The sequence below is a fragment of the Heteronotia binoei genome, chromosome 14 (assembly GCF_032191835.1).
Source record: "Heteronotia binoei isolate CCM8104 ecotype False Entrance Well chromosome 14, APGP_CSIRO_Hbin_v1, whole genome shotgun sequence".
Taxonomy (NCBI): domain Eukaryota; kingdom Metazoa; phylum Chordata; class Lepidosauria; order Squamata; family Gekkonidae; genus Heteronotia; species Heteronotia binoei.
Genome location: NC_083236.1, coordinates 30,591,451 through 30,615,781, shown reverse-complemented (window position 1 = coordinate 30,615,781; position 24,331 = coordinate 30,591,451). Strand labels below are relative to the sequence as shown.

Here is a 24,331-nt window from a genome sequence, read left to right as displayed (position 1 = left end):
CCCTAGACTGTCTGGCACCCTAGGCAAGGCTAACTTCTGGCACCCCCCCCCCCACTGATAACGTCATCAAGTCACATGGGGGGGTGCCCAATTCCTCACCCCCAGAAAGCAGGCGCCCTAGGCAATCACCTAGTTTGCCTATTGGCAGGGCCAGCCCTGAAGGTAAGTACACAAATATTACGCCAAATTCTGGAGAATGCCGGTTAGGTTCTTCCAGAGGGCTTGTTTTTACTATTGCAGACCAAGGAAACCTTCCTGTTCAGCTTGACTTTTGTGGAGCTTGGCCCACTTCAGCTGAGCACTGGGTTTTGTTAGGTGATTCGTGGAGTTTCTCAACAGCCCTGTGAGAGGTTAAATGTTTGTTCTAAATTTCTAGTTTTTAAAATGCTGGACCAAACCCAAAGCCTTCAAGACAGAAATGTTAGTAAGTAGGTTACTTCTCCAGGGTTTTTAAAATATATATATTTACTGTGCATTTCAAAATGTATTTATCTTCATCTCTAAGACAAGGGACATCTTGTACCTTAGTATACATTCACAGCAAGGTGGGTAGGAATTAATTTCCTCTTGCAAGGGGAAATTTGGACTCCCTCCGTCAGCCTCTTTTTCCTTACAACTCTGCTAAAGATGGGCCTCTGCCAGTCTCCGCAGGAGTTTCCACACATGTCCTAAAGCTCCCTTTGGAACTCAGCCCAGCTCCGGGACTCCATGAAGTTAGCCCCACAGATTCCACCTGGTAGCCCTGAACACTGAGCCACACATCCAGGCCAGTCCCTTTTCAATCCAAGGTGACTTGCATGCATACAACTATTTGTTTTCTTCAAGGAGGCTCTTCACATTTGCTTTCAGGCTGTGGTTAAAAGGGTTCTTTTCCTTAGGGATGATGTAATAGGCACTGAGGGATGGTTTTCAGGTTCCTAGAAAAGGCACCAATTGAAGAAGAAGAACTTTATTAGAATATGCACCTAGCCTGCAGAACTGGTCATGTCAGTATAGACATGTCTTAGAATGGCAAAAGTGGATTCTGCTTTCCAGACCCTGCTAGAAGGCAGATGGCTGTGAAGGGTCTTTCTTCAAAGGCAAGTTTGTTGTAGTGGTTAAGTGTGTGGACTCTTACCTGGGAGAACCAGGTTTGATTCCCCAGTCCTCCGCTTGCAGCTGCTGGAATGGCCTTGGGTCAGCCATAGCTCTTGCAAGAGTTGTCCTTGAAAGGGCAGCTTCTGTGAGAGAGCTCTCTCAGTCCCCCCCTACCTAACAGGGTGTCTGTTGTGGGGGGAAGGCAAAGGAGATTGTGACTGCTCTGAGACTCTGAGATTAAGAGTGAAAAGTGGGATATAAATCCAGTGTCTTCTTCTTCCCCCCCCCCTTTGTTCTACTCCTCCCTCAAACTACTCTCAGGACTCTTGGATTCTTCAGACAATGCAGGGGGGGAAATCCCATGATGCCGCAGGATTGGTGGACAGCTTGACCAACTATTCACATCTGAAATAAGCCCTGCTTGCTCCATCTGTGTTTTTCATACTCCATTTTGCCTTACACTGTTAGTGGGATGGATCTCATGGTCCTGTTCCACTGGCAGGACTGCTTTCTTCAGTCAGAAGAAGTCTTTCCCCTCTTGAGGCAAGAGGCTCCGACTGCTAGAGAGAAGTGCCTCTGCTAGCGGAGTGGATCCCTGCCAACCCTATTCCAAGCAATGGCCATGCATATGACACACAATGAAAAAGGAAAAAAAAAATTTTTTTTAGATTTATATCCCGCCCTATCTCGCAAGTAGAATTTATGTGCTGCAAGAAGATGATGATGATGATACTGGATTTATATCCCACCCTTCACTCTAAATCTCAGAGTCTCAGAGAGGCTCACAATCTCCTTTACCTTCCTCCCCCACAACAGACACCCTGTGAGGTAGGTGGGGCTGAAAGAGCTCTCACAGAAGCTGCCCTTTCAAGGACAACTCTTGTGATAACTATAGCTGACCTAAGGCCATTCCAGCAGCTGCAAGTGGAAGAGTGGGGAATCAAACCCGGTTCTCCGAGATTGGCTAACGCAGGCTTCCAAAAAGTGAATCGTAGTCGTGTGTTTTTTTAAAAGGCATTTTTGCTGTGTGTTTCTCCACAAGGAACCCATGTACAAAACCTGATGTCAGTCAAGGTCAGAAATGCTTCCCAGAGGCTTTGGTGCCATCTAGTGGCTGCTAAAGGCAGGCAGGCAGGCAGGCAGGCAGGCAGGCAGGCAGGAAGGAAGGAAGGAAGGAAGGAAGGAAGGAAGGAAGGAAGGAAGGAAGGAAGGAAGGAAGGAAGGAAGGAAGGAAGGAAGGAAGGAAGGAAGGGAGGAAGGGAGGGAGGGAGGGAGGGAAGAAAGGAGGAAAGAAAGGAGGAAAGAAAAAGAAAGGAGGAAAGAAAGAAAGAAAGAAAGAAAGAAAGAAAGAAAGAAAGAAAGAAAGAAAGAAAGAAAGAAAGAAAGAAAGAAAGAAAGAAAGAAAGAAAGAAAGAAAGAAAGAAAGAAAGAAAGAAAGAAAGAAAGAAAGAGGGAGGGAGGGAGAGTTGGAAACAAATATAGAAAAAAAGAAAAAAGAAAGAGAAAGGAAATAGGAAGGAAAAGGGAGGGAAAGAGTGAAAGAAAGGAGAGACAAAAGGAAGAAAGAGAAAAGAAAGGAAAAGAAACGGGAGCAACTCACCTTTAAAACTGCTCATTCTTGGTAGAAAATCCGGCCATGGAGCCCTCAACACCAGGCTGCGGGGCCTCCAGTCCCCTGGCCGCTCCCCCGCCTTCCCCCACATCACGCCTCCCCCCCGGGGTCGCACGCCTCCTTCTCTCTCCCTTCCCCACCGCAGGCAGGTCAGCTTCATCTGGCATAAAGCCCCCTGCCCAACGGCCCGATTGCTTGGAAATCGGCGCATAGCTCATTCCACACCAGGCCAAGCCGGTGGCAGCTCAAACAGACCACAGCCGAAAAGTGCGCATGGCTCCTCCCTCCTCGGCACTTTCTGGTTGGGAAGGAAGTGCCAGGGAGGGAGGAGCCATGCACCCTTTTCAGCTGCGGTCTGTTTGAGCTGCTGCCGGCTTGGCCCGGCATGGAATGAGCTCCGCGCCGATTTCCGAGCAATTGGGGGGGGGGGGCCCTTTATGCCAGATGAAACTGACCTGCCTGAGGTTGGGAAGGGTGGGAGAAGGAGCCACGGAGGTGCACAACCCGGGGGGGAGGAAGGCCCGATGCAAGGGGAGGGGTGGCCAGGGGGCTGGAGGCCCCATGGACCGGCATTGAGGGCTCCATGGCCCGGTGCCGGGTCGCGACCCTGCCTTTAGGAAACGCCACTCTAGAACATGTATGCTCTGGACCTTTGGCTCAGGCCGGACGCATTCAAATACCTCTCAAGGAGATTTAAAGCTTTGGCTTTCTCTCTCTCTCTGTATAAAGAGAGGTGAACTGCTGATGTAAGGATCTTTACTAAGGATGGGCACGAACCAAATTTTTGTAGTTCAGTTCGCAGCTGAACCATAAAATGAACCACAAACAGATACACCAGTTTGCAAACAGAACCAGTTTATGTTTGTGAGCCATTTAAACCCTGCTTTCTGTAAAAAGTTCATCATCTCAGAGCTGTTTAAACCTCTGCTCCCCACCAAAAGCGGCAAGGAGCAGAAAACAATGGTTTAAATGGCTCTGAACCACTTAAACCAACCACTCCGCTGTTTTGTGTGAGGAGTAGAAACTAGCAGGGGTTTCAATGAACAGCCACAAACTGCATCAAAATACATGGAAGTTCACAGCGGCTCTTCAGTTCACAAACACTGCTTTGCAAACCACGAGCTAGCCAAAAGTGGTGATGAAATTTACTTCACCAGCCGGTTTGTGCTCATCCCTAATCTTTAGCAAGAAAAAGAGATAAATCTGAAACAAGATAAGGTTTGTTATAGTAAATTCTAGAGGGCAAATATGATGCATGTGGGACCCATTGTGAAGTGCACCTGCTTAAAAAGGCTTTATGCACAATCCCTGGTCCCTTAAGATCATTTGCTCTTACATACAGCTGCTACCCTGGAAGGGGGGGGGGGATTAATTCTTCATGGCCCAAATTTGCTGCCTCAAAACAATCCTGAGCAGCCAGAGACAGACAGACCCACCCTTCTCTGCTCCAGGAGAGAGAAGTGATTCGTTCCTTGTCTCCAGTGGGATAACTGCCTCTTCAGTCTTCCTTATAACATTAAGTAGCACAAACTGAGAGGCCTGAGCCCATGGGGAAAGCATAGCATAAAGAAGTCTCTCAGGGCTAAAAAGCAATTTTTAAAAGTTTATTATGAGCACAAATAAGGAGAAGCAAGGAGGGAAATATAGAACTTAGGAGAAAAATTGCTAGTTTCTAACTAATTTTCAACCCACCAGGATTCTCTCGTCTTCAAATTTTCTTGCAGGCAGGTTGAGCATTCCAAGGTCTGAAGCTGAAATTTGAAAAAAAAAAAAGCCTCCAATCTTGGTAGTGCTTTATTCCCTGAGAAGGAAGTGGGGGAGGTCATCCTTGACCATGTCAAAAGTGAGGGCACTTATTTGCACATTCCCTCCCAAAAGTTCCAAGCCAAAGAACTGTTCCCCCAGGATCCTGTGAGGTTTGCACTTTTGCGGGGATGGGGGAGGCTGTTTGCAGAGCTAGAAGCAGAAGGAAGATGGCAAAGGTCTCTTGGGGAGAGGTGTGGAAGGTGATGGGGAAGAGAGATGGGGAAGGTGAATCTCCCTTCAATGGGATCACCAGAGTAAAGGGACTCTCATCATTAGAACTGTTGATAGCTAGCAATTTCTCTAGAGGAAGGCTGGAGTTCTGGATATCGTAGCCAGCACCCCTGTCATGGGCCAGCCAGGACTCCCCAAGAAGGAGCTCTATGTAGCCAGTCCAGATTCAATCCAAGTCAACCAGCAGGACTGTGAGTGAGGAGCAGGTACGTCAAGAGTTACAGCCAGAAGCTGATGCAGAAGAGCCTCTGCCCTCCAGTTCAGCCCCAGGCCTCCACGATCACCTGCACCACTGGAACATCGCAGGCAAAAGCTGAGGAAGGAGTTACAAGCTAAAAGGCAAAGTGCATGTCTTCTGGTTCGTTGCCAGCTGCTTGCTAAAGGGGAAGATCAGTCTTTTCAGGATGAGGACTGAAAACTGGAAGTCTGGCTAGAAAAGCCTTCTGGGAAATGCTATAGGGTGTGCATGCAACGCGTACAGCAACTGCTGCAATGCTGACACCACTCTGCCTGCTTCTTAGATGCCTGACCAGGAACTGGACAACCTTGCCTTGCTGAACCTCTGAAACCCTGACCTTTGGATTGAACAACTTTGCTTTGGAAGCCCTCTGGCCTGATACCTTTGGGAAGCAGATGCTGCAAGCTGAGACGAGAAGCCTGTGAGTCAGTACAACACCGCTGCTAGACCCACCCCCTCCACCAATGGGTCTTCACCTTTTTACAAAGTTATCTGTGGCTCACCCCGCCCCCCTCGACAACATTCAGCCAAAAATAAAACTACATCTCTTTACTGCAATAATCACTGCAGAAAGTTTTTATTTGCCTACTGTGCCCTCTACCTTTCGAAGGGCGGAAACTGCTCTCTTTTAGAGGGGCATGTCAGAATCATAAACCCCATCCTACCAAAAAGCCCTTCTGGACTGATTTTATTTTTTTATTGAATTGCTCATTAATTTTCTCGACCGGACTTTATGTGCCTTGATTAACTGTCGCCCTGTACCTCTGTTCCACTTGTTTTAAAGTTTTACAGCAAGCCACTCGGATAACTTCTGCTACAAAGACACGAAAGTACATATGTACGTATGTAAATAAAACAAACATGGAAAACACTAATCCAATAGCCCGCCCTCCAAATTCATCTGTTGATCCGTTGCTGCAAAAACAAAAGAATAGAGTCCTGTGCATTTCTATGACAGCAAGTCAAGCGAGAGCTGCAAATATGCGAGTCTGCAACAAACACAAACACAACTTTGCTAGCCTAGCAAGGTGGCGGCTAAAAATACCAGGCAGTGGGCTGAATCCTGCAGGTCCACTTTGCTGGCAGAGCCTCCCGCCTCCAGCAGAAACAACCGGCCCCAACAAGCGACCAAGCCGCTCTTTTCTGTTTCCTTTGAGCCTCTTACAATAGGGGAAAGCTTGTTCCACCAGAGGAGAACAGATCCATGGGACCCAACCAATAGAAGCCCTCTGTCTGGGAAGCCTGGTGTGTCTATATTAAGGTGCTTTACTGATGTTTTCAGAACAAGAGATTCAATTTTCTCATCACCACGCAGGATATACGCATATAGCACTATGATTGCTCAGAGGCTGCTTTAGGTGTTGTCCTTGCCTTTTAAGGGGTGGCAGCAGCCCACGGAAGAGCATTTTCCTATGCCCACCCCTCGATAAATTTATTCGGAGCTAGTGAGGAAGGGAGGGGGGGGGTCAATGGAAGGATGCTGTATTAACCTAAGAGTTTAAAATCCATGACAATGTCTCCAGTCTTGGGATGGAAGCTGACAGCATAGGTAACCGCAGAGGGGCAGTCGGTAAGAGTCTCCGGCGCAGAAACGGTGCTGAAGAAGTACACGGCCTGCTTGCAGTGGGGAGTCCACTGACAGTAGCCCTGCAGAAAAGAACCAAGAGGAAGTGCATCAGCCCCAGAGGGGAACATCTGAACTCTGACAGTCAAGCACTTTGCCGGGTCGTGCAGGGGCTGGGATCAACAAGCTCCCCCTCCCCAAGTCTTGCCTAATTCCGCTCCATTTTATAGGCCCTGTGCTTTTGTCCACGAGGGGTCTTTTCAATGGGGGTGGAACCCCTGCATCCTTTCTCACTAATGGAAAAGCTGGTTGGATCCAGCCCAAGGAATGTATTGTGCTGATAGGCTGAGATTATTCTTTTATTTCTGTGCAAGCACCAGTCGTTTTCGACTCTGGGGTGACGTTGCTTTCACAGCAGACTTTTTACAGGGTGGTTTGCCATTGCCTTCGCCAGTCATCTACACTTTCCTCCCAGCAAGCTGGGTACTCATTTTACCGGCCTCGGAAGGATGGAAGGCTGAGTCAACCTGAGCCGGCTACCTGAAACCAGCTTCCACCGGGATTGAACTCAGGTCGTGAACAGAGAGTTCAGACTGCAGTACTGCAGCTTTACCACTCTGTGCCACGGGGCTCTCTTTTATTTCTTAGGCAGTTTCTTATTCATCCAGAGTTTGCAGGGGGGCAGGGAATGGAAGGAATAGCTTCTGGATTGCAGCTCTCCAAGGCTGCTGGCTTTATGCAGAGACTGACTTCGGAGTAACTTGAGCATGGCGAACATATGTGGCACTATTAGATGGAAGGACGGCTTGTACCACTCCAGGCTCCAGAGAGGGGGAGTCATGATTTTAAAGGCTTCCCCAATGTGAAAACTCCCCATATTTTATTTTATTTTATTTTTTACAAATTTTGCATTATTAGGGAGAACTGTCTCTTTGCATGCTGCACGGTTTCCCCACTTTGTGGCGATGATTCAAGCAGACAAACCTTGACCAAAGTAATCCCTCACCCAAAATGGTATGATCTGTTCACAGTCTACTGCACTGATGAGCCAGGCCAATCAATATACATGCGTAGGATTGGGCTGTAAGAATTAGTGTTCCCACGGAATGTGCCAAAATAGGAAAATACATGCCCTCGGGCCTGGCATGAATATGTTTTGCATTGTGAGTTGTATCTTGTAGAACTGTTACCCTACCAGAGGCACTTCTCTTTGGTGGGAGGTGTCTTTCCCCTTATTTGTCAGAGGGACACTCCTGCCAACAGTGGAAAGCCCCTCTGTTAGCATACCTTTGGGACCCAAGCCAGTATATTTTACGCAAAAACAGAACAACTTTGCCCTTTGCTTTCTGTCTTTCCAGCATGGTTGTCAATCTGGAACACACTGTACATCTGGGTCTGCGTTGCACCCTTCGAGCACATATTTCCCACATAAACCATATAAGCAAAGATGTATGAAAACAAACTTATAACTCGCTCTGAAAAGGCAAAACCGTGAAATCGACCTGAGCAGGGCAGAGGGCTGTTGCTCTGTTGCACTTTAACATTCTCCTTTTCCTCTTCGGAGCACAGATGAAACAGAATTAAGCAAATAATACCTTTTCATCCGAAACCTTCACAAGTCCTGTGCTGACCGAAAGGCTGGAAGTCAGATTATATTCCATCCAAAGAACAGCTCCGTGACTCGTACCAGTCCTGGGAGGAAAGAACCCCAAGTATTGATTTCCTGCAAACTTTAAAGACCACCGGTAGGTGGATGTATACAACATGCAGTGCACAAATGCTTCTGAAATATGAATAATATTTCAAATATGAAGAATATTTTTCTCTGTCGGCAGCCTGGGATGCACAGATGAAAGGAATGAGAATGCTTCTCCGGAGGCGCCTGGAACCTTGGGAGGAACTGATCACCTGGCCGGCAGGAACCAACAGGATGCCCACAGGACAAGTTAACAAAACATCTAAAAGAGAAGGGAGGCGATGTTGCGTGGTGGGTCACACCTGGGTTCAGATCCCAGCTTGAACCATGAAGCTCCCTAGGTGAGGATGGGCTGGCGCCAATTGCTCACGCTCTGCCTCACCTACCTTGCAAGACTGTTGAGAGAAAAATAAATCTGGATCTTCTTATCCATGGAGGCCACCCTGAGTTGCTTGGAAGGAGAATGAGACATACGTGTGAAGAATCAGTGGGAAGTGGCTGTACTGTATATTACAAACTGGTTTACAGTACAGGTTCAATTGCGGAGATCTAGCTTGATTAGCATTGTTCTGTTGTTAATTGTCCTCTAGAGCAGTGGTCCCCAACCTTTTTGGCACCAAGGACCCGGCGGGGGGGGGGGGGGCATGGTTTTGGGATGATACAATTGTGCACTTTATTTTGGTGTGGTGGTTAAGCGTGCAGGCTTTTATCTGGGAGAACCGGGTTTGATTCTCCACTCCTCCACTTGCAGCTGCTGGAATGGCCTTAGGTCAGCCGTAGCTCTGGCAGAGTTGTCCTTGAAAGGGCAGCTTCTGTGAGTGCTCTCTAAGCCCCACCCACCTCACAGGGTGTCTGTTGTGGGGAACTCACAGCCTGGTTGCTAACAGGCCATGGACTGGAACCGGTCCACAACCCGGGGGTTGCGGACCCCTGCTCTAGAGAACTTCAGATGTGCTTTTACTTTTCGATATATGCCAGAGGCTCTAAGAGACTTTTTATTTTTTAAATTGATTTTTATTTCATTTATACCATGCCTTTCTCCTCAACTGGGGACCCAAATTGGCTTACTTCATTCTCTTCTCCTCCATTTTATCCTCACAACAACCCTGTGAGGTGGGTTGGGCTGAACAAGAGTGGGCATTTGAACCTGGCTCTCCCAGTGCCTGATGCACTGTCTCCCACATACTGGACTGTGCAGCAGGCATAAGAGACCTCCCTCGCTCTTTATTCCTCTGTTCAAGGTCTCTAGAATAGTGAAGAGTGAAATCTTGATTCTGAAAGCACAAAACCCAGTTCTGCAATGGAGCAAACAATACAAAATGGTTCCCCAGGAAAAAGAGAAATGGACTGTGCAAAGCACTGAAGCGGAGACAAAGGCAGGGGGGAGAAGAGGAACAGATCTGCAAAGACAAACAAATGGGAATAACTGACACAAATGCACTGTAGCCTCCTGAATCAATGGAATTACCATCTCTATTATTAAATCAATTAAAACAAACCTTGTGAAAGGGAGAAACATGATCACCTCCCACCACCACCCTGCACACAACTACTATTTCTAATTTTCAATTTAAGGATTAGCAAAACATTATGTCGGGCTAACCCACCCTATAGGGCTGTTGTATAGATAAAATGGAGAAGAAAAAAACCATGTAAGCTGTTTGAATCTCTATCGGGGAAGTATAAATGAACTAACTGATAAATAAAATGTCAGCTAAAGTTGGGATTCTGTGGGGTTTTGTTTCTGAAAGTTAACTTCAGGAGGTGTGTGGGGGGGTGGGATTAGCAGCAGAGGGGAAGGGAGTATCAAACCATATCCCCTCACCTACAACGGATGTTTGTCTTCCAAATCCCACCCAGTCCAAGCTCTTTCTGTTGAAGGGAAGTTACAGGCAGAGAAAGAGTTAAGCACTCCACACACACCCCTTACTTTCCTTAAAGAAACAGGCACCACAAAAGGCCTCTCTCTGATGAGGGTCCTTAACAGTCACACACAAAAACATTTGAGCTAAAAAGATGTTTGTAATACTTGCATGGGAAATAGCTGAGAATTTTACATTGGGCCTGTAACACAAGATTTCTGGAAAGCTGAGAAGAAAAACACTCACGGAAAAGACTGCACAAACCGTTCTCTTTCCTGGCCTAGTAAAATCCCATGTGGGATGAGGGTTGTCATCCCTTACTGCTCTGCTGGTGTACATTTTATTTCGCTGGCCCATGACTAACAAAAGACTGATGGATTGAGGACTGCCAGCTCCTGCTTGGCAAATTCCTGGAAATTTGAGGGCAGTGCCTGCGAGTGGCAAAGTTTGGGGGGGCGGGACGGAGCTCAGCCGGGATGCGATGCCAGACTGCCCACCTTTCAAAGCTGCCAGTTCCTCCAGGGAACTGATCTCTCCCATCTGGTGATCACCTGGCATTCCAGGAGAACCCCAGATCCAGAGCTTTTTTTGTAGCAGGAACTCTTTTATATATTAGGCCACACACACTCCAATGTAGCCAATCCTCCTGGAGCTTACAGTAGGCCCTGTACTAAGAGCTCTTGGAGGATTGGCTGCATCAAGGGGGTGTGGTCTAATATGCAAAGGAGTCCCTACCACAAAAAAAAGCCCTGCCCGGATCCCTCTTGTAGGTTGCCAGCTCTCTGTGGGACACAAGTTAGAAGAACATGAAGGAATAAGCCCTAACGCAGAGCCATTCAGACACCCAGTTGGGACAACCTGAGTACGTTTTATGACTAAGTTTCATTCGCAAGAAGTTCACTTTCTGGAATGCTGGCATTTGGATTTGCAGCAAAATGCCTGATTATTTCCAAGGACGACATGACAGGCGCCAAGCCTCAGAGCCGCACGAGCTAAATATCTCTGATTTGGATTTTAATTTGTGTTATGTGTATAATGGATGTTAACTCGCTCGCTGGTGCTGGTTAGATAATTCCATCTCCAAAACACACATACACACACACACCTACATGTGATGTTTAAATAAGGATCATTGTACAGACAAATATTGATCCTTACTGCACAGGATGTTCCAATATTTTATGGTGAGCGGAACAATAACACCCCACGCTGGTGTTCTGGATCAGGAAGAAACTATCAGCCGGGGAACAGATGGTTATATTTGGAGAGGAAGAACTAACAGCTTCATAAATCGATTCAGACATATTGTTGTAATGTAATTGATACATTATGCATTAAGAACAAGCGAACTATTACATGCATGGAAGGTTTCTGTTTTAATTGAAAAGGGTAAAGAATGTGTCGTTAAGCCTTTATGTCCATTTCACTCCAACGCCAAACTTCACACTCCTGTTCTTCCAGCATAATTTAGGAACTTGCCGTTTTAAGTTTAAAAGAAAAAGAGCGGGAGGTCTGGATCCAGGAGACCCCATCCGTTGAGGTTAACTGGGCAGCAACTAGAGGTAGAGCCTTTCTAGTGGGGGCCTCTTGATTGTGGAACATCTCCCTTAAAATAGATGGACATTCAGGTTAATGCCAGGCAGGCCAGTTTAAGTGGGGGAATATCCAGTAAGCGGCCCCTTGAAGACTGTAGCTGGTTCATGAGGATATATAGGAGGAGCCAGTTCTTTAGATAAGTAGGTGTCGGAGTGCTCCCTTGCCGTGAGTACTTCCACCTTGGTTCAGAATCTGTAATAATGTCCTATTGTGCTTGGAGAAGCTGCTGGCTGTTTAATCATGCTTACTGAGTCTGTGAAACTTACAAGTATCCTTTCTATCCTGAGAATACCAGAGCTTTCAAGGTCATACTCTCGCTGCATGCGGATAAGGATAGCTGGAATGCTGGGGGGCTGCTTCATTGGTAAAGGTGAAAAGGTGCTTTTTATTCAAATGAGGTAATGGTCAGAACCAACCTATATATCCACTTGTTTACCTGTGACTCCTCAGTTTTAGCAGGACTTGGTCTTGCCTGATACAGCTTTGCTATTGAATAAAGATTGAATAAACATAGAGTTCATCATTAATGAAGACTGTGCAGAACTTGACAAGTAGGTCCTCCTAGGCCATGTATCATTACCTTAGGGTTTGTAGAATCTTTCGGGATCAAGTGCCATGTTCTACTGGAGAAAGTTTTCCTTCCATACGTTTCGTTCTCAGCTGCGGAGAACATCCTCAGTGGCGTTGCAGCCGGAGCAGACGCTCAGACCTTCTTGGCTGAGTGCACAGCAGCCAAGAAGGTCTGAGCGCCTGCTCCGGCTGCAACGCCACTGAGGATGTTCTCCGCAGCTGAGAACGAAACGTCTGGAAGGAAAACTTTCTCCAGTAGAACACGGCACTTGATCCCGAAAGATTCTACAAACCCTAATGATGTTACCAGCCGTGAAAACCTGAAATCTTTGATATCATTACCTTGCTGCAATTATTAAAATAACTCTGTGAAACAGGTTAGTCAATATACGTTGCAGATGGCCACCTAGCGACTGCATGGCTTGGGCCACAATGCTTCACACAGGCAGCACCGTTTCCAATTGCGTGTTCACAGAAGAATTAAAATTATTTACAAAACCATATGTTGTCTTCTCTTTGAGCCACTCACCTCAAGAGACTGACAGTGCCTTCCTTCCCAATGGAGCGCTCTGGCACCATCTCTCTGAAGTCAAACGTCAAGACCTCTAGTGGATCAGATAATGATTTGCAAGGGTATTCCCACAGCGGATGAGGCTCTGCTTCTCTCGATTCCCTGAAGTCTAAGGAATTCTACCGGAGGAAAAGAGGTCAGAAGTAAGCCTTGCAGAAAATTGTCTGGAGTGTTCATACAGGCGTTCTGACCTTTAATCCCCAGAGAGCACTGAAATGGCAAGCTGACGAGCTGTTCATCAAAATTCTCCTTCACCGAGTAGAGATTTTAACATCGACTCCACACCAACAGAGACAAATGAAGTTAAAAAGCAAGGTAATACACTCAACAGATACATCCTTTCCTTCTTCACATTGATGGACAGAAAACTTTTTTTTTCATGTAAGACCTCATTGCTAACTGCACGCAGCATCAATTGGGCCCATTCCCATGCCATCTAGACTGCTGGTGCAGGTGCCTCCATGTTGAGGGATTACAGCTCAGTGGTAGAGCACTGGATCGCCGATCAACAAGTCATCAGTTAAAAACTGGATGCCCCCATGGCCAGTTTGTGCAGAAGGGACACAGGGGTGGTTGGAGAGCAACTGCTTGGTGTGCAGAAGGTCCCAGGTTCAATTCCTGGCACGACCAATTAAAAAGGGGTTTCAGGTATCAGTGGTGGGATGGGACTGCTCCCTGTCTGACTCCCAGGGCGACCTGCTCTACGTCAAAGAAAACAACCTGGAGCAAGTTGGCTGAAGAGTCAGAAGGAACTTTAGTATGTTCTGGCTACTGACTCAACCTTCGCCTCTCCTCAAAATGTGAAGCCTTAAAGGGCCTTCTCCTTCGCTTCAGTCTAACATTCCATCCTTTAAGCTACCCTCCAAGTTCCTGTACCAAACTGCTCTATAATGTTATTGTATATCCATTATGAAACCTAAAACTTCTGTTTAGTTATGAAAGATGGTCAAACAGTACCATTAAAAAGAGCATTTTCTGATGCACAAAATCACCAGACCTAGTTTTACTGCAGGTCACATTTCATCAGAGCTGCCAACAGGCCTGGAGGGGAAAAAATGTCCTGCCCATTTAATAGAGGCATAATATGTGGAAACAGGCTGTGGAAGCTTTTCACAGGGTGAAGGGAAATAACGTCCACCTGATCAATAACATCCCATTAAGCCTCTGTTAAAGGGAGCGGACATTTTGTCTCCAGGGCAGTTGGCAGCTCTGCGTTTCATTCTGGTTGGTTAACAGAGCAACTGTTCTGAGGGCAGGTCTCTAGCAGGTGGGAAGGGTGGGATATAAATCTAAATAAATACATTTGCTAAGCATCCCGATCTCTTGTCTTGTCTGCATCTCCACCGCTCTTTGTCCTCGGAGCAACGCTTCAGATCTGTCATCCACTGCCATGTAGATGAGCCATGTTACTCATATGGATGGCTGACTGACAAGAAAAGGAGCACTGCTACTGCAGGTGGCCTTGGGCAAGCCACTGAAGTCAACAACATGTAGAACCAGCCCCAGGTCTCTGCTGGGCTCAGAGCCAGTGCTTATACAAGGGTGGGGGAGCTGTGGGTTCAATATACAAAGCTTTGGCTCGAGGCAAGTATGTGTGTCTGGGGTGGAGGTGGAGAGACTCTTTGTTCCTAATTAAACAGCTAAAAGCAATTTCCCTCTTTTACGCCATTTTCTGCTGCAGCTCGCAGCTGCTAATGTGACTCATTACACTCGTCATCCCAGACATTCCTAAGTGGTACTTCCAAAATAACTCCACATTTTTACAATTAAGTTAATTGGACCCACAGTCTCTTGCGGTGAAGGCGGGAGGGCTCGCGAGCACTGCTTTATTACCATGAAAGGGACAAAATTCCTCTTTGGGATTAGTTATTTTAGGTAATGTCAACGGCCACTGGTGCTGATTGCTCTCTTTCATCTACTGTGAGGGATTTTTTTTTGTCACTTTTTATTCTTTACTGCTAAACTCTGCCAATGATCCCATTTAATTGATCTATTGTGTTATTTGCTGTGTTTCACACATTTCTTCATATTTATTGCTAGATTTGTGCACTCTCTTATCTTATATATGAGCCACTGCTATTTTATATTATTAGATTTTAGTACTTTAATTCGTTATTCGTTGCTGGGAATTTATGCCATATGTTGCCTCTGTGCCTTCAGGCAGAGAGGCTGCTCATCAATATTATGAAAGAATAAGTAGCTTGCTAGTCTTCGAATGCTAAAGGCTTTCACAAAAAGCAACTGCAGAGAATGTGGGGTGGGGGAGAATCATACACTGGCCACTAGTAAAGATTTCAAACATATAGTGTGTAACATACATAAATAAAATGCTATTCAATCGGAACTAAAAGAAATTAAGAACTGTTTCACACATAATGGGAAAGAGCCTGGGTTTGCACTCTCCTTTGCCTTCCCCCTCCTGTACATTATTATCAAATGAGCTACTTCCAATTCAGCATAAATCACAGTTTGATGTTTCACCTGAACCAGTGAACTATGGTGTCTGCTTCTCCTGCAACCTAGGTTTGCAAGCCACAATTTGGCATGGAAGTGCAAGCTGCAGTTTGTCCAGTTCAGCTGTAATGGCAAACTGGTATTGCACTGAATCAGAAGTCGCTACTTAACCCCAAACCTGCAACTGGAGAAAGGAGTGTGTGAGAACAGTGCTGATTTGCATAGCGCCAAACCACAGTTGGGGGTTGCCTGGATCAACCCTGTACATTACAAGTTGTTTAAGAATGGTGATGTGCAAGAAAAACGTGCAAAAAACAAACAAAACAAATAAAAACCTAATTTGTGTATTTATGAAAGGTGTTATACCAGGGATGATGAATTCGTAACCCATTCTAATCCATGCCCCAAAGATTATATATAGCCCCTCCCTCCACTGCCAGAAGATTTTGCTGGAAGTCCATCACTGGCCAGGCCAAGCCAACTCCCATATAAGAACCAACTAGGAGGACACCTGGAGGTCTCTGCATCATCACACAGACCCCTGGGATGCCTTCCAATTCCAAATAAGGTGGTTGGCTGTGCACAAGGCCCCACTTCTAACTGAGCAGGCGCACCCCTTGCAAAGACAAAACATCCTAGGCAGTGTTCCCGCTAAGCTGAGGTAGTGTAAGCCAGCTCACCGTTTTTTGTCTTAGCTCAAGAAAGATGGCTCCAGAGCAAACTAATTCATGCAGAAGCTCACAACTTTCATGCCAGTAGCTCATGGAGTAGAATTTTTGCTCACAAGACTCCACAGCTTAGCGGGAGTACTGATCCCAGGACTCTGCAACAGTTATGAGGACACCCTCACATCTGATGTTGGGAAGGCTGCCTGGCAGTTGAGAGGAAGGCCTGTCCGCTATTGCAAAGGAGTAATGTGCCAATGGGCAAAGGCCGAGCTGGTGTCCCTCTCCCTATGGGTGTGACAGAGAACTCTAAAGTGCAGAAGGCTCTGGGATCTCCTCTGGTTCCAACTAGCCAGGGTGGAGGAAAGCAGTGAAGCCATAATTAGGAGCAAGGCTTTTTTTGTAGCAGAAATACTTTTGCATATTAGGCCACACCCCCTAATGTAGCCAATCCTCCTGGAGCTTACAGCAGGTCCTGTAAAGAGCCCTGTAAGCTCTTGGAGGATTGGCTACATCGGGTAGGTGTGGCCTAATCTGCAAAGGAATTCCTGCTCAAAAAAAAAGTCCTGATTAGAAGGAATCCCAAGGATCTAACACTCAGCCCAAAGGCATTGTCTTTCTTTGTTGTGTATGTGCCAGGTTAATACCCATGGGAGCTGGAACTAGAGACATCTCCACTTTCCCCAAAAACAAAGACTACATTTTAGTTGGCATGCCCCCTACCTTGATCATCTCATCCATAATTTGAACATCGAACCCCTCACAGGTACCGCATGGGCTGCGTATTCTCCACAAGTCCTACAGAAGGAGAAGCCAGGTTAATTTTCCTCCCTGCATTTCAAAACTAATCTGAGTGTAGCAAAAGTTTGACCTGAGCTATCAGCCAGGTTGTTATGCCTGGTGATAAACTGGATGGCTATGAGCCAATCGCCCCAAAGCAGCAGAACTAGGGCAGTCAATAGGAGTGGGGGGAGGTTCTCCATACCTGTGGGACCCCAGGAAAAGATGGCCTTGTAAATTAACCAAAAAATGCAGACTTTCCCACCTGCCTTCCAGCTCTCTCGTACACAAATGGACTGCAGAGCTGAGCACATTCCAGGAGGCTTGGAATGTTCAGGGCAGGTGAGAGTCAGATAAAACGGGAAAGACTGTTAAGTGGAGAAAACGGCCTCGCTTGGACCTAGGAACTTCTAGAATGTTGGAACGAGATGACCGTTTATCGCCCCTGCCCCAACAGTTCCTCACGTTCCCCTTAGCTTTGTCATGACTAATTTCATGCCTTAAAAGAATTGTGTGAGGCCTGTTTCAGAAAAAGACCATTCTGCCAAAGCAATATGACAAGTACACGTTGCTTTAAAAAAAAGGAAAAGACCAGTGTGGTGGTGGGGGTGGTTTGCCTTGGCCGCTCTTAGCTGGGTTCATAGGAATGCCAGTTGCATAACATGGGAGTGATATTTGGAAAGAATCATTGAATGCAAGCTGGCCAGTTAAAAGCACGGACTGCACAGAAGCAGGTGGAAAAGTCTCACCTTTGAAACATATATTAAAATGTACTAAACATTCCACTTTTCCTTATTTATTATTAATTTGTTATATTCATTTATACCTTGGCCTTTCTCCCCAGTAGGGACCCAAAGCAGCTTACATCGTTCTCCTCTCCTTCTACAGCTTCAAGAGGGGATTGGATAAATATATGGAGCAGAGGTCCATCAGTGGAACTCTCTGTCTGGGGCAAGTGATGCTCTGTATTCTTGGTGCTTGGGGGGGTGGGGCACCATAGTGGGAGAGCTTCTAGTGTCCTGGCCCCACTGGTGGACCTCCTGATGGTGCCGGGTTTTTTGGCCACTGTGTGACACAGAGTGTTGGACTAGATGGGCCATTGGCCTGATCCAACATGGCTTCTCTTATGTTCTTATCTCCTCACAACTATCCTGTGAGGGAGGTGAAGCTGAGAGGGTGACTGGCCCAAGGTCACTCAGCAAGCTTCGAAGGCACAGTGGGGATCTGAACCTGGTGCTCCCAGATACTAGTTTAACACTCTTAACTACTACACTACACTGGACCCTCGCTGCATGTTAACAAAGAGAAGCATTTGTGGAAGACAACAGACAGGGTGCTGGTATTCGTATGCAGGGCAACAAGGAACAGCAAAACTTATGTGGGCCAAGGCCTTTTTTTGAAAGCTGACTGAAAAAGTGGAAGGGCTGCAGCCATAATCTTTCGGCAGATCATTCATATTCAATTGCAGTTTTTCAAAAATCACTGCAATCTGTCTGAAGTATGATCAGTCGTGTCTTAACAACTGAACTTTCTGGCTAGCTGAAGTGATGAAGGCAGACGCAATTGCAAGAGCACCAACAAGGTGTGAGCATCTTGATTCAGAGCCTTCAAATCAAGAGACAGCATTTGAAAGTCACCTACCTAATCACAAGAGCTAAGTAGTGAGCTTTGGTACATAGTGCCCCCCACCCCCAAATGTCCATCAGACACAGAAACTTCATTTCCAAATGGAACTGATTTAACTACATACATCCATGCCACTGTAACTTCAAGGACTGACTACTGAAACACGTTCCAAGTGGTGCTTGCCCTTGAAGACATCCCAGAAACCAAAACCAGTGCAAAATTTGGCAGCTTGAATTTTGGCTGGAGCTAGCTGGTTCAGAACTGCCAATTCTGGAATATACCAGGGTGGATTCAACCATCCTTTAATGACTTGCTCCTCCAATGGAACAGCCACTTAATTTGGAGGAAGGCTGTGAACTTGAGCCAAAAAGAGAGGTTGCGTATCAATCTTTTAATAATAAATCAATGAATAAACCTTGCTCAGTGGAGTGGCAGGCCCGGGCAGGAGCCATCTCACTGGCTCCCAAAAGCTGGGGGCAAATTAGGCCAGAAGTGGGGGAGAAGTGTGAGCTTTTCCCTCTTACCCCCCCCCCCCCCCGTCTCCTTGATCTAAATCCAAACCCACCTCCACCAGGTTGTTATTTTTTCTTGCAGGCAAAGCTACTTTATTCCAAAAGTCAAACTCACCGTGTCTGAATGTTCTCCACACAAGTTCACCATAAGAATTTTAAACTCACAGCGTCTGAAAAAACCTCCATTTTAAATGCAGATTTATATTTAAGGCTTCTTTACCTTGAACTCCACGATCATCATATGCAGTGAAGCGGACTGGGGGAAGACGGTCACATCGCTTGCGAGGCGGTTTGCCAATGCGGATCGAGCATACCAGAAATATAAATTGTGCCATGGCAGCAAGCTCGTGGAGAAAAAAGGCTCTCCAATTAACAAAGACACCTTGGAGACAGAAGAGAAAGGAGGAAAAGGGGCATCAGTGTAGGAAAGCTAGAGCGAGACTGGCAGGGCTTCGCTTGGACTCCTCAATCAGGCCTTATTGTTTGCATCAGCCATGCAAGTAGCTTGATGTCTTACTTGTACAGCAGAAAGTGCTGAGCGATCAAACCAGTGGAATCCTAAACAAAGAAGTGCTGTGTCCATCCCCCAAAGGGGACTGTATAGCAAGTGATGCATGTAAGAGTAAAGCAGTCCTTCGTTACCACATATTGGATTGGATCCAACCAGCTTTTTGTACAGTTGGCCAGCTCCTGGTTGGGAAATACCTGGATATTTAAGGGTGGAGTCTGAGAACAGTGGGGCTGAGGGAGCCTGGGAAGAACAGGAACCTCAGTGGGGTACAATGTTTGTAGAGTCCACCCTCCAATGCATCCATTTTCTCCATAGGAAAACTGATGTCTGGATATCAGCTGTAATTCCGGGGGATCCTCTTGCAAGAGTTGTCCTTGAAAGGGCAGCTGCTGTAAGAGCTCTCCTCAGCCCCACCGACCACACAGGGATTCTGTTGTGTGTGTGTGTTGGGGGGGAGGTAAAGGAGATTGTGACCACTTTGAGACTCTGAGATTCAGAGTATAGGGCAGGGATAAAATCAATATCTTCTTCTTTGTCAGGTAAAACTATCAGCCAAAACCTGGTAGTAAAAGGATCTGTTTGGATCTTGTGGATCCATTCTGCTAGTGCGGGTGGTTTCCACCAGCAGAAAGACGACTTTTCTAGGGTGCTCCCTCCATCAGAAAGCCCCTCCACTAGCAGAATGTCGCCAAAGGATTCAACCCACTGGACTGCAAGAGAAAGGCTACCAGTCTTTCAGAGGCAAGCAACATTTTTTTTTACTTACTTACATACAAAAGAAATCAGCTTACCTTTTTGCCTCCCAGATCCGAAGACAGTATTGATTCTGGATGTTTCTCTATAATTTTAATTCGGTCTTCTAGATGGTTGGCTTTAAAAATCTTTGAAGAAAAAAAGAGTAAGCTTTCAGTGAAGTTTTAAGCATACAACATGGCATGAAAGGACTGCAATGATTTAAAGTTAAATTTAAGTTAGTTCCTCACATTTAAAGCCCATCTTCCTTCCCAAGAGCTCAAGGTAGTCGTGTGTGGATGAGGGTATCCCAGTGGGTTTTTCACCCATCTCATGAGATCCGTGAAGGAGGTTAGGCCGAGGCAGAGAGAGTAGCTCTAGGGCACCGATAAGGTTTGTGGCCCAAGCAGGAGCTGAAACCTGGGTCTTGCCAGCCTTCTGGAATCTCATTTGTTAACTGATCAGACCTGAAGTTGACAAGTACCGAGCCCACACTTTTTTAGCGTCAAAACAATCCTGGAGACTTCTTGGTTTTCAGATGATTTTAAGGATGCTGATGCAGAACTAGTCCTTGCATTTTAATGTGAATGCATTAATTTTTCTAAGGCAAAAGCGCTGGGAGTGCCAACTGGCAAAAAATACAATTACCCTCATTTTTTTTTTTTTTTGCAAAAGCAGGTTCTTGCTAAGTCTTGTTAATTAATACCCTGGAGCTGTTCTCCTTTCATTTCCCCACTTAATTCCTGTAGAACAATTTTCCAAAACAGTCCACATGGTTCCACTTACCTTTTTATTTACCCTTTCCATATTATCCTTTTATCCTTGCTTTTTATTCTGTTTTCCCTTTTTATCAGGTAAACATGCTGTTGTTAATACTTTGCCCGGGGTCTCCTTTTGAGTTTTATATGCTTTCTACGAAAGCAAAACTTTATGGTTTTTCAAATACAATCTCTTTTAATTCAATTTCTTATCATAGCTTGTCATGATATTTGTGTCATGACTGCCTTTTATTTTTTGCTTATTGGCTTTTCCTTATTTCTGTATCTTTTTGAGATTTCTTAATAAACTTTTGAAAACTTAAAGAAATAGAAACTTGTGCAGTCTAAATATCTGGCTAATATACTAATTCCCAAATACAGGGAGGTTTTTGCCTTGGCCCAATTTAATATCCCTCCTCCCTTTTGGAAGGGAGATATTGTGGGGTGCTGGGCCAGGAATGCATATGCCCTTATGCAAATGGGAAGCTGAAACTATTGGGCATTGCCCCTTCTCTGGTCATCTTAGATATGCTTTTATCATTCCTATTCTCCAAAACATCCTGGTAGATCAGAGGAACTATACACTTCCCAACTTTTCTTGGACCATGAGCCTTGGATTATGGACAGTCACCAGATTTTGTGCAGCCTCCAGATTCTTAGTTCTGTACTAATTTAATGAATTATATTTCCTAGTTTTATATCATCTACATAACAGTTTTTACGTAAATATTGCTAGTGCTGTATGTATTTTTGTGCTGGTCTTTGACAGTAACAAATGATTCATTCATTCCCCATGGATCACCAAAAAAGGCTATGCTGGGAGTCATGGGACTTGCATAGACAAAAGTTTGGAGTCCTTTTGGACTCCAGTGGGTTTGGAGGTGTATGGAAGAGCAGAATTGGATGAGATTGGAATGAAAAAAATGGTTGTAACCTAGTATGGTTGCCTTCCATTGCTGTGTCAGCTTGTAGGTTTACGCTTTCAAATTACATACCACACATATATAGTTCATATATAAAGACCCCCCTGGTGTTTATAGCGGTTGTACACAACTGGAATGCCCAATGGTTTGGCTCAGAAATGGATACGATTATTTCCAATACAGATTACAAACAACCACCAAAAAATCATTAGAGAAGCTCAATAAGTAAAAGGGAAGATCACCTGTAAACTCCCACTTTCCAAGACGCAGTAAGGACAGTAACAAGATTCAACTGGAGTGTACCTGGAATGGCAGGCCTTCCTTACAGTGACCACGAGAAGTTATCATGTGCATGTATAACCATTCAAAACAAGGCAAATTACTCACTTTCTTCATGAGCGAATGGGAAACTGCAGAACTCTCCAGCGAGAACACCTAGAAGGACAGAACAGGATGGCTTGATTACTCTAACATTGGGAGCTGTGACATTTTTGAGGAAACTGGAGGGGGGGGTTACTTGTTCTCTCAAGGAACTGAGAACAAGGGTATCTCTCTCAGAAAGTTCTTCAGGAGCTGTCTAGCACAGATGGTATCACATTAGAAGGGCACTGCTGGATCAGGCCAGTGGTCCATCTACTCCAGCATCCTATTTTCAGAATTATAGCCATCCAGTTGCCTGGAAGGGTTAGGCATAGAGGCTGAGGCCTTCCTCGATCTTGCTGTTTAGCATTGATATTCAGAGATGAAATGCCTCTGAATACGGAGGCTCCCTTTACTAATTGTGGCTTATAGCCATTGTTTTCCTGTACTCAGAGCATCTGTGCCATGCTGTTCCATCCACCTTACATCTTAGCTGATGCTCCTTTTGAAATTAAGCATGGGGGGAGGTGTGTCTCTAATGGGTCAGCCCAGCATGACGGGGGGGGGGGCAGTATACCCCTTTTCAGACCCTACCTCTCACAAGCACAGCGAGAAGAAAGGGAAGGCGGATTATCACTGCAGCTTTGAGAACACAGAATTCATTCTCTCACTTCTTTGCAGTTACAGTCAGGTCTCAGTACAGTTTGAACTGAAGAGGCCAGAAGATTCTCTAGGCACACTTTTCCTTCTTATGACTCATCTGCTTCCATCAATGACCTCATTATCTCACCTGCTTTTACAAGCAGCCTGATTACATATCTGTATATCTGGCTTAGAGAAAGTGTGGTGTTCCACCCCCAAGAAATCCAAGTAGAGTTTATTCTCTCTCAGGGCAGCTTCTAAAATGTACCAAAGAATGTGCCCTCTTGCTCGAAAAGTGATGCTTCTGAATGTCAACTGACAGCCAAAACCAAGACCAAACATGACTTTTTAAAGTCCTTACATAACAGAATGAACCCGACAGAAATAATGTGTATGGCAGCCGCCTTTAAGGAACATAGCCTACAAGGACAACTTGGGGCTTAAACTGAGGGGAGTTGGGGGGTGAGGCTTGTGGATTTCATTAAGGACCCTCACACACACTTCTCTCCTAATAATTTGAATGCTGACTTTACAGAGCAATAGATCTCCTCTCCAAAGAACTTACAAACCGTCTTTTGCCAGCAAGGGAATCAATATAGGGGACGGTGTGAGATAAGAGAAGCAAGACAGGCGAGAGATGAATGTAAGCAAGTATAGTTATCAACACTTAAGCTTCATTTCACCTGGGGGATAAGGGCCAAGGGTTTAATTCAGAGGGTTCACAGGGGAAAATAAAGTGGGTTTCACAAAGCGGATTCTGAAGGAAAAGAGCAAGGTCGCCTCGCACAGCTGTTCTAGGAGAGAATTTTAGGGGTCATGGGAAGCAGGCGAGGATGGGTGGGGTCTTTTAAGGAAGCAGGAGTGTTGTGGGAGATGGACGTTGTTGCATACAATTGACAGCTCTTAAAGCAAAACACTGGAAATGCACAGCCATCCATACGATGGAAACATGGAAAAGAGAAGAGCATCAGCATCCATTAACAGAAACAAGAAATTCAAGGTTGGAAAAGGATGGGGAGGGTGGTCCTCACACCTGCTCTGCTCCAAGGTAGCAAGCCACAATGGGAAGGAGGCTGCCATCACTGATGCTCAGGCAAATGCTGGTTGGCTTCAGAACCTTCGAAAAGGAAAAAGCAAAAACTGTCAACAGCTCCCCAGTTTCCAGATGCAAAAGCTCCCTGACGAAGGACTCCTGCGTTTGCTTGTATATCATTACTGGAATTTATGCTGCTGCCTGAAGGCCACCTGGAAAGTACATTTCAGGCAGAATTCACAAGAGAGCACATTTTTTATGAGTAAACATCTGCAAAAAGAGCCCATCTGTCATAATAAAAAATCTTCAGTGACAATTTCAGCTTCCCTTTCCCATCCACGCAACTGGAATTAGTTAAGTTGGGATGTGCAGGAAAGTGAAAACCTAAACAGTTTTGAAAGAGTAAACACGGTGATTGACAGGGGGGAGAATGCACCTACAGGCAATGCTCCCTCTAAGCTGTGGAGTCTTGTCAGCAAAAATTCTGCTTTGTGAGTGACTGGCATTAAAGT

General features: G+C 45.7%; 1 protein-coding gene across 1 annotated transcript in view; it reads right to left on the bottom strand.

Moving 5' to 3' along the window:
• Positions 1-5,648: 5,648 nt before the first annotated feature.
• Positions 5,649-24,331, bottom strand: part of PRMT7 (protein arginine methyltransferase 7) — a 41,791-nt gene continuing 23,108 nt past the window's right edge. The window contains exons 11-18 of the mRNA XM_060254453.1: positions 23,820-23,903; positions 22,172-22,219; positions 20,163-20,252; positions 19,081-19,242; positions 16,666-16,740; positions 12,782-12,942; positions 8,124-8,220; positions 5,649-6,611 (exon numbers count right to left, since the gene is read on the bottom strand). Of these exons, the coding sequence (XP_060110436.1) occupies positions 6,450-6,611; positions 8,124-8,220; positions 12,782-12,942; positions 16,666-16,740; positions 19,081-19,242; positions 20,163-20,252; positions 22,172-22,219; positions 23,820-23,903 (879 nt within the window). The 3' untranslated portion in view covers positions 5,649-6,449. The remainder of the gene's footprint in view (positions 6,612-8,123; positions 8,221-12,781; positions 12,943-16,665; positions 16,741-19,080; positions 19,243-20,162; positions 20,253-22,171; positions 22,220-23,819; positions 23,904-24,331) is intronic.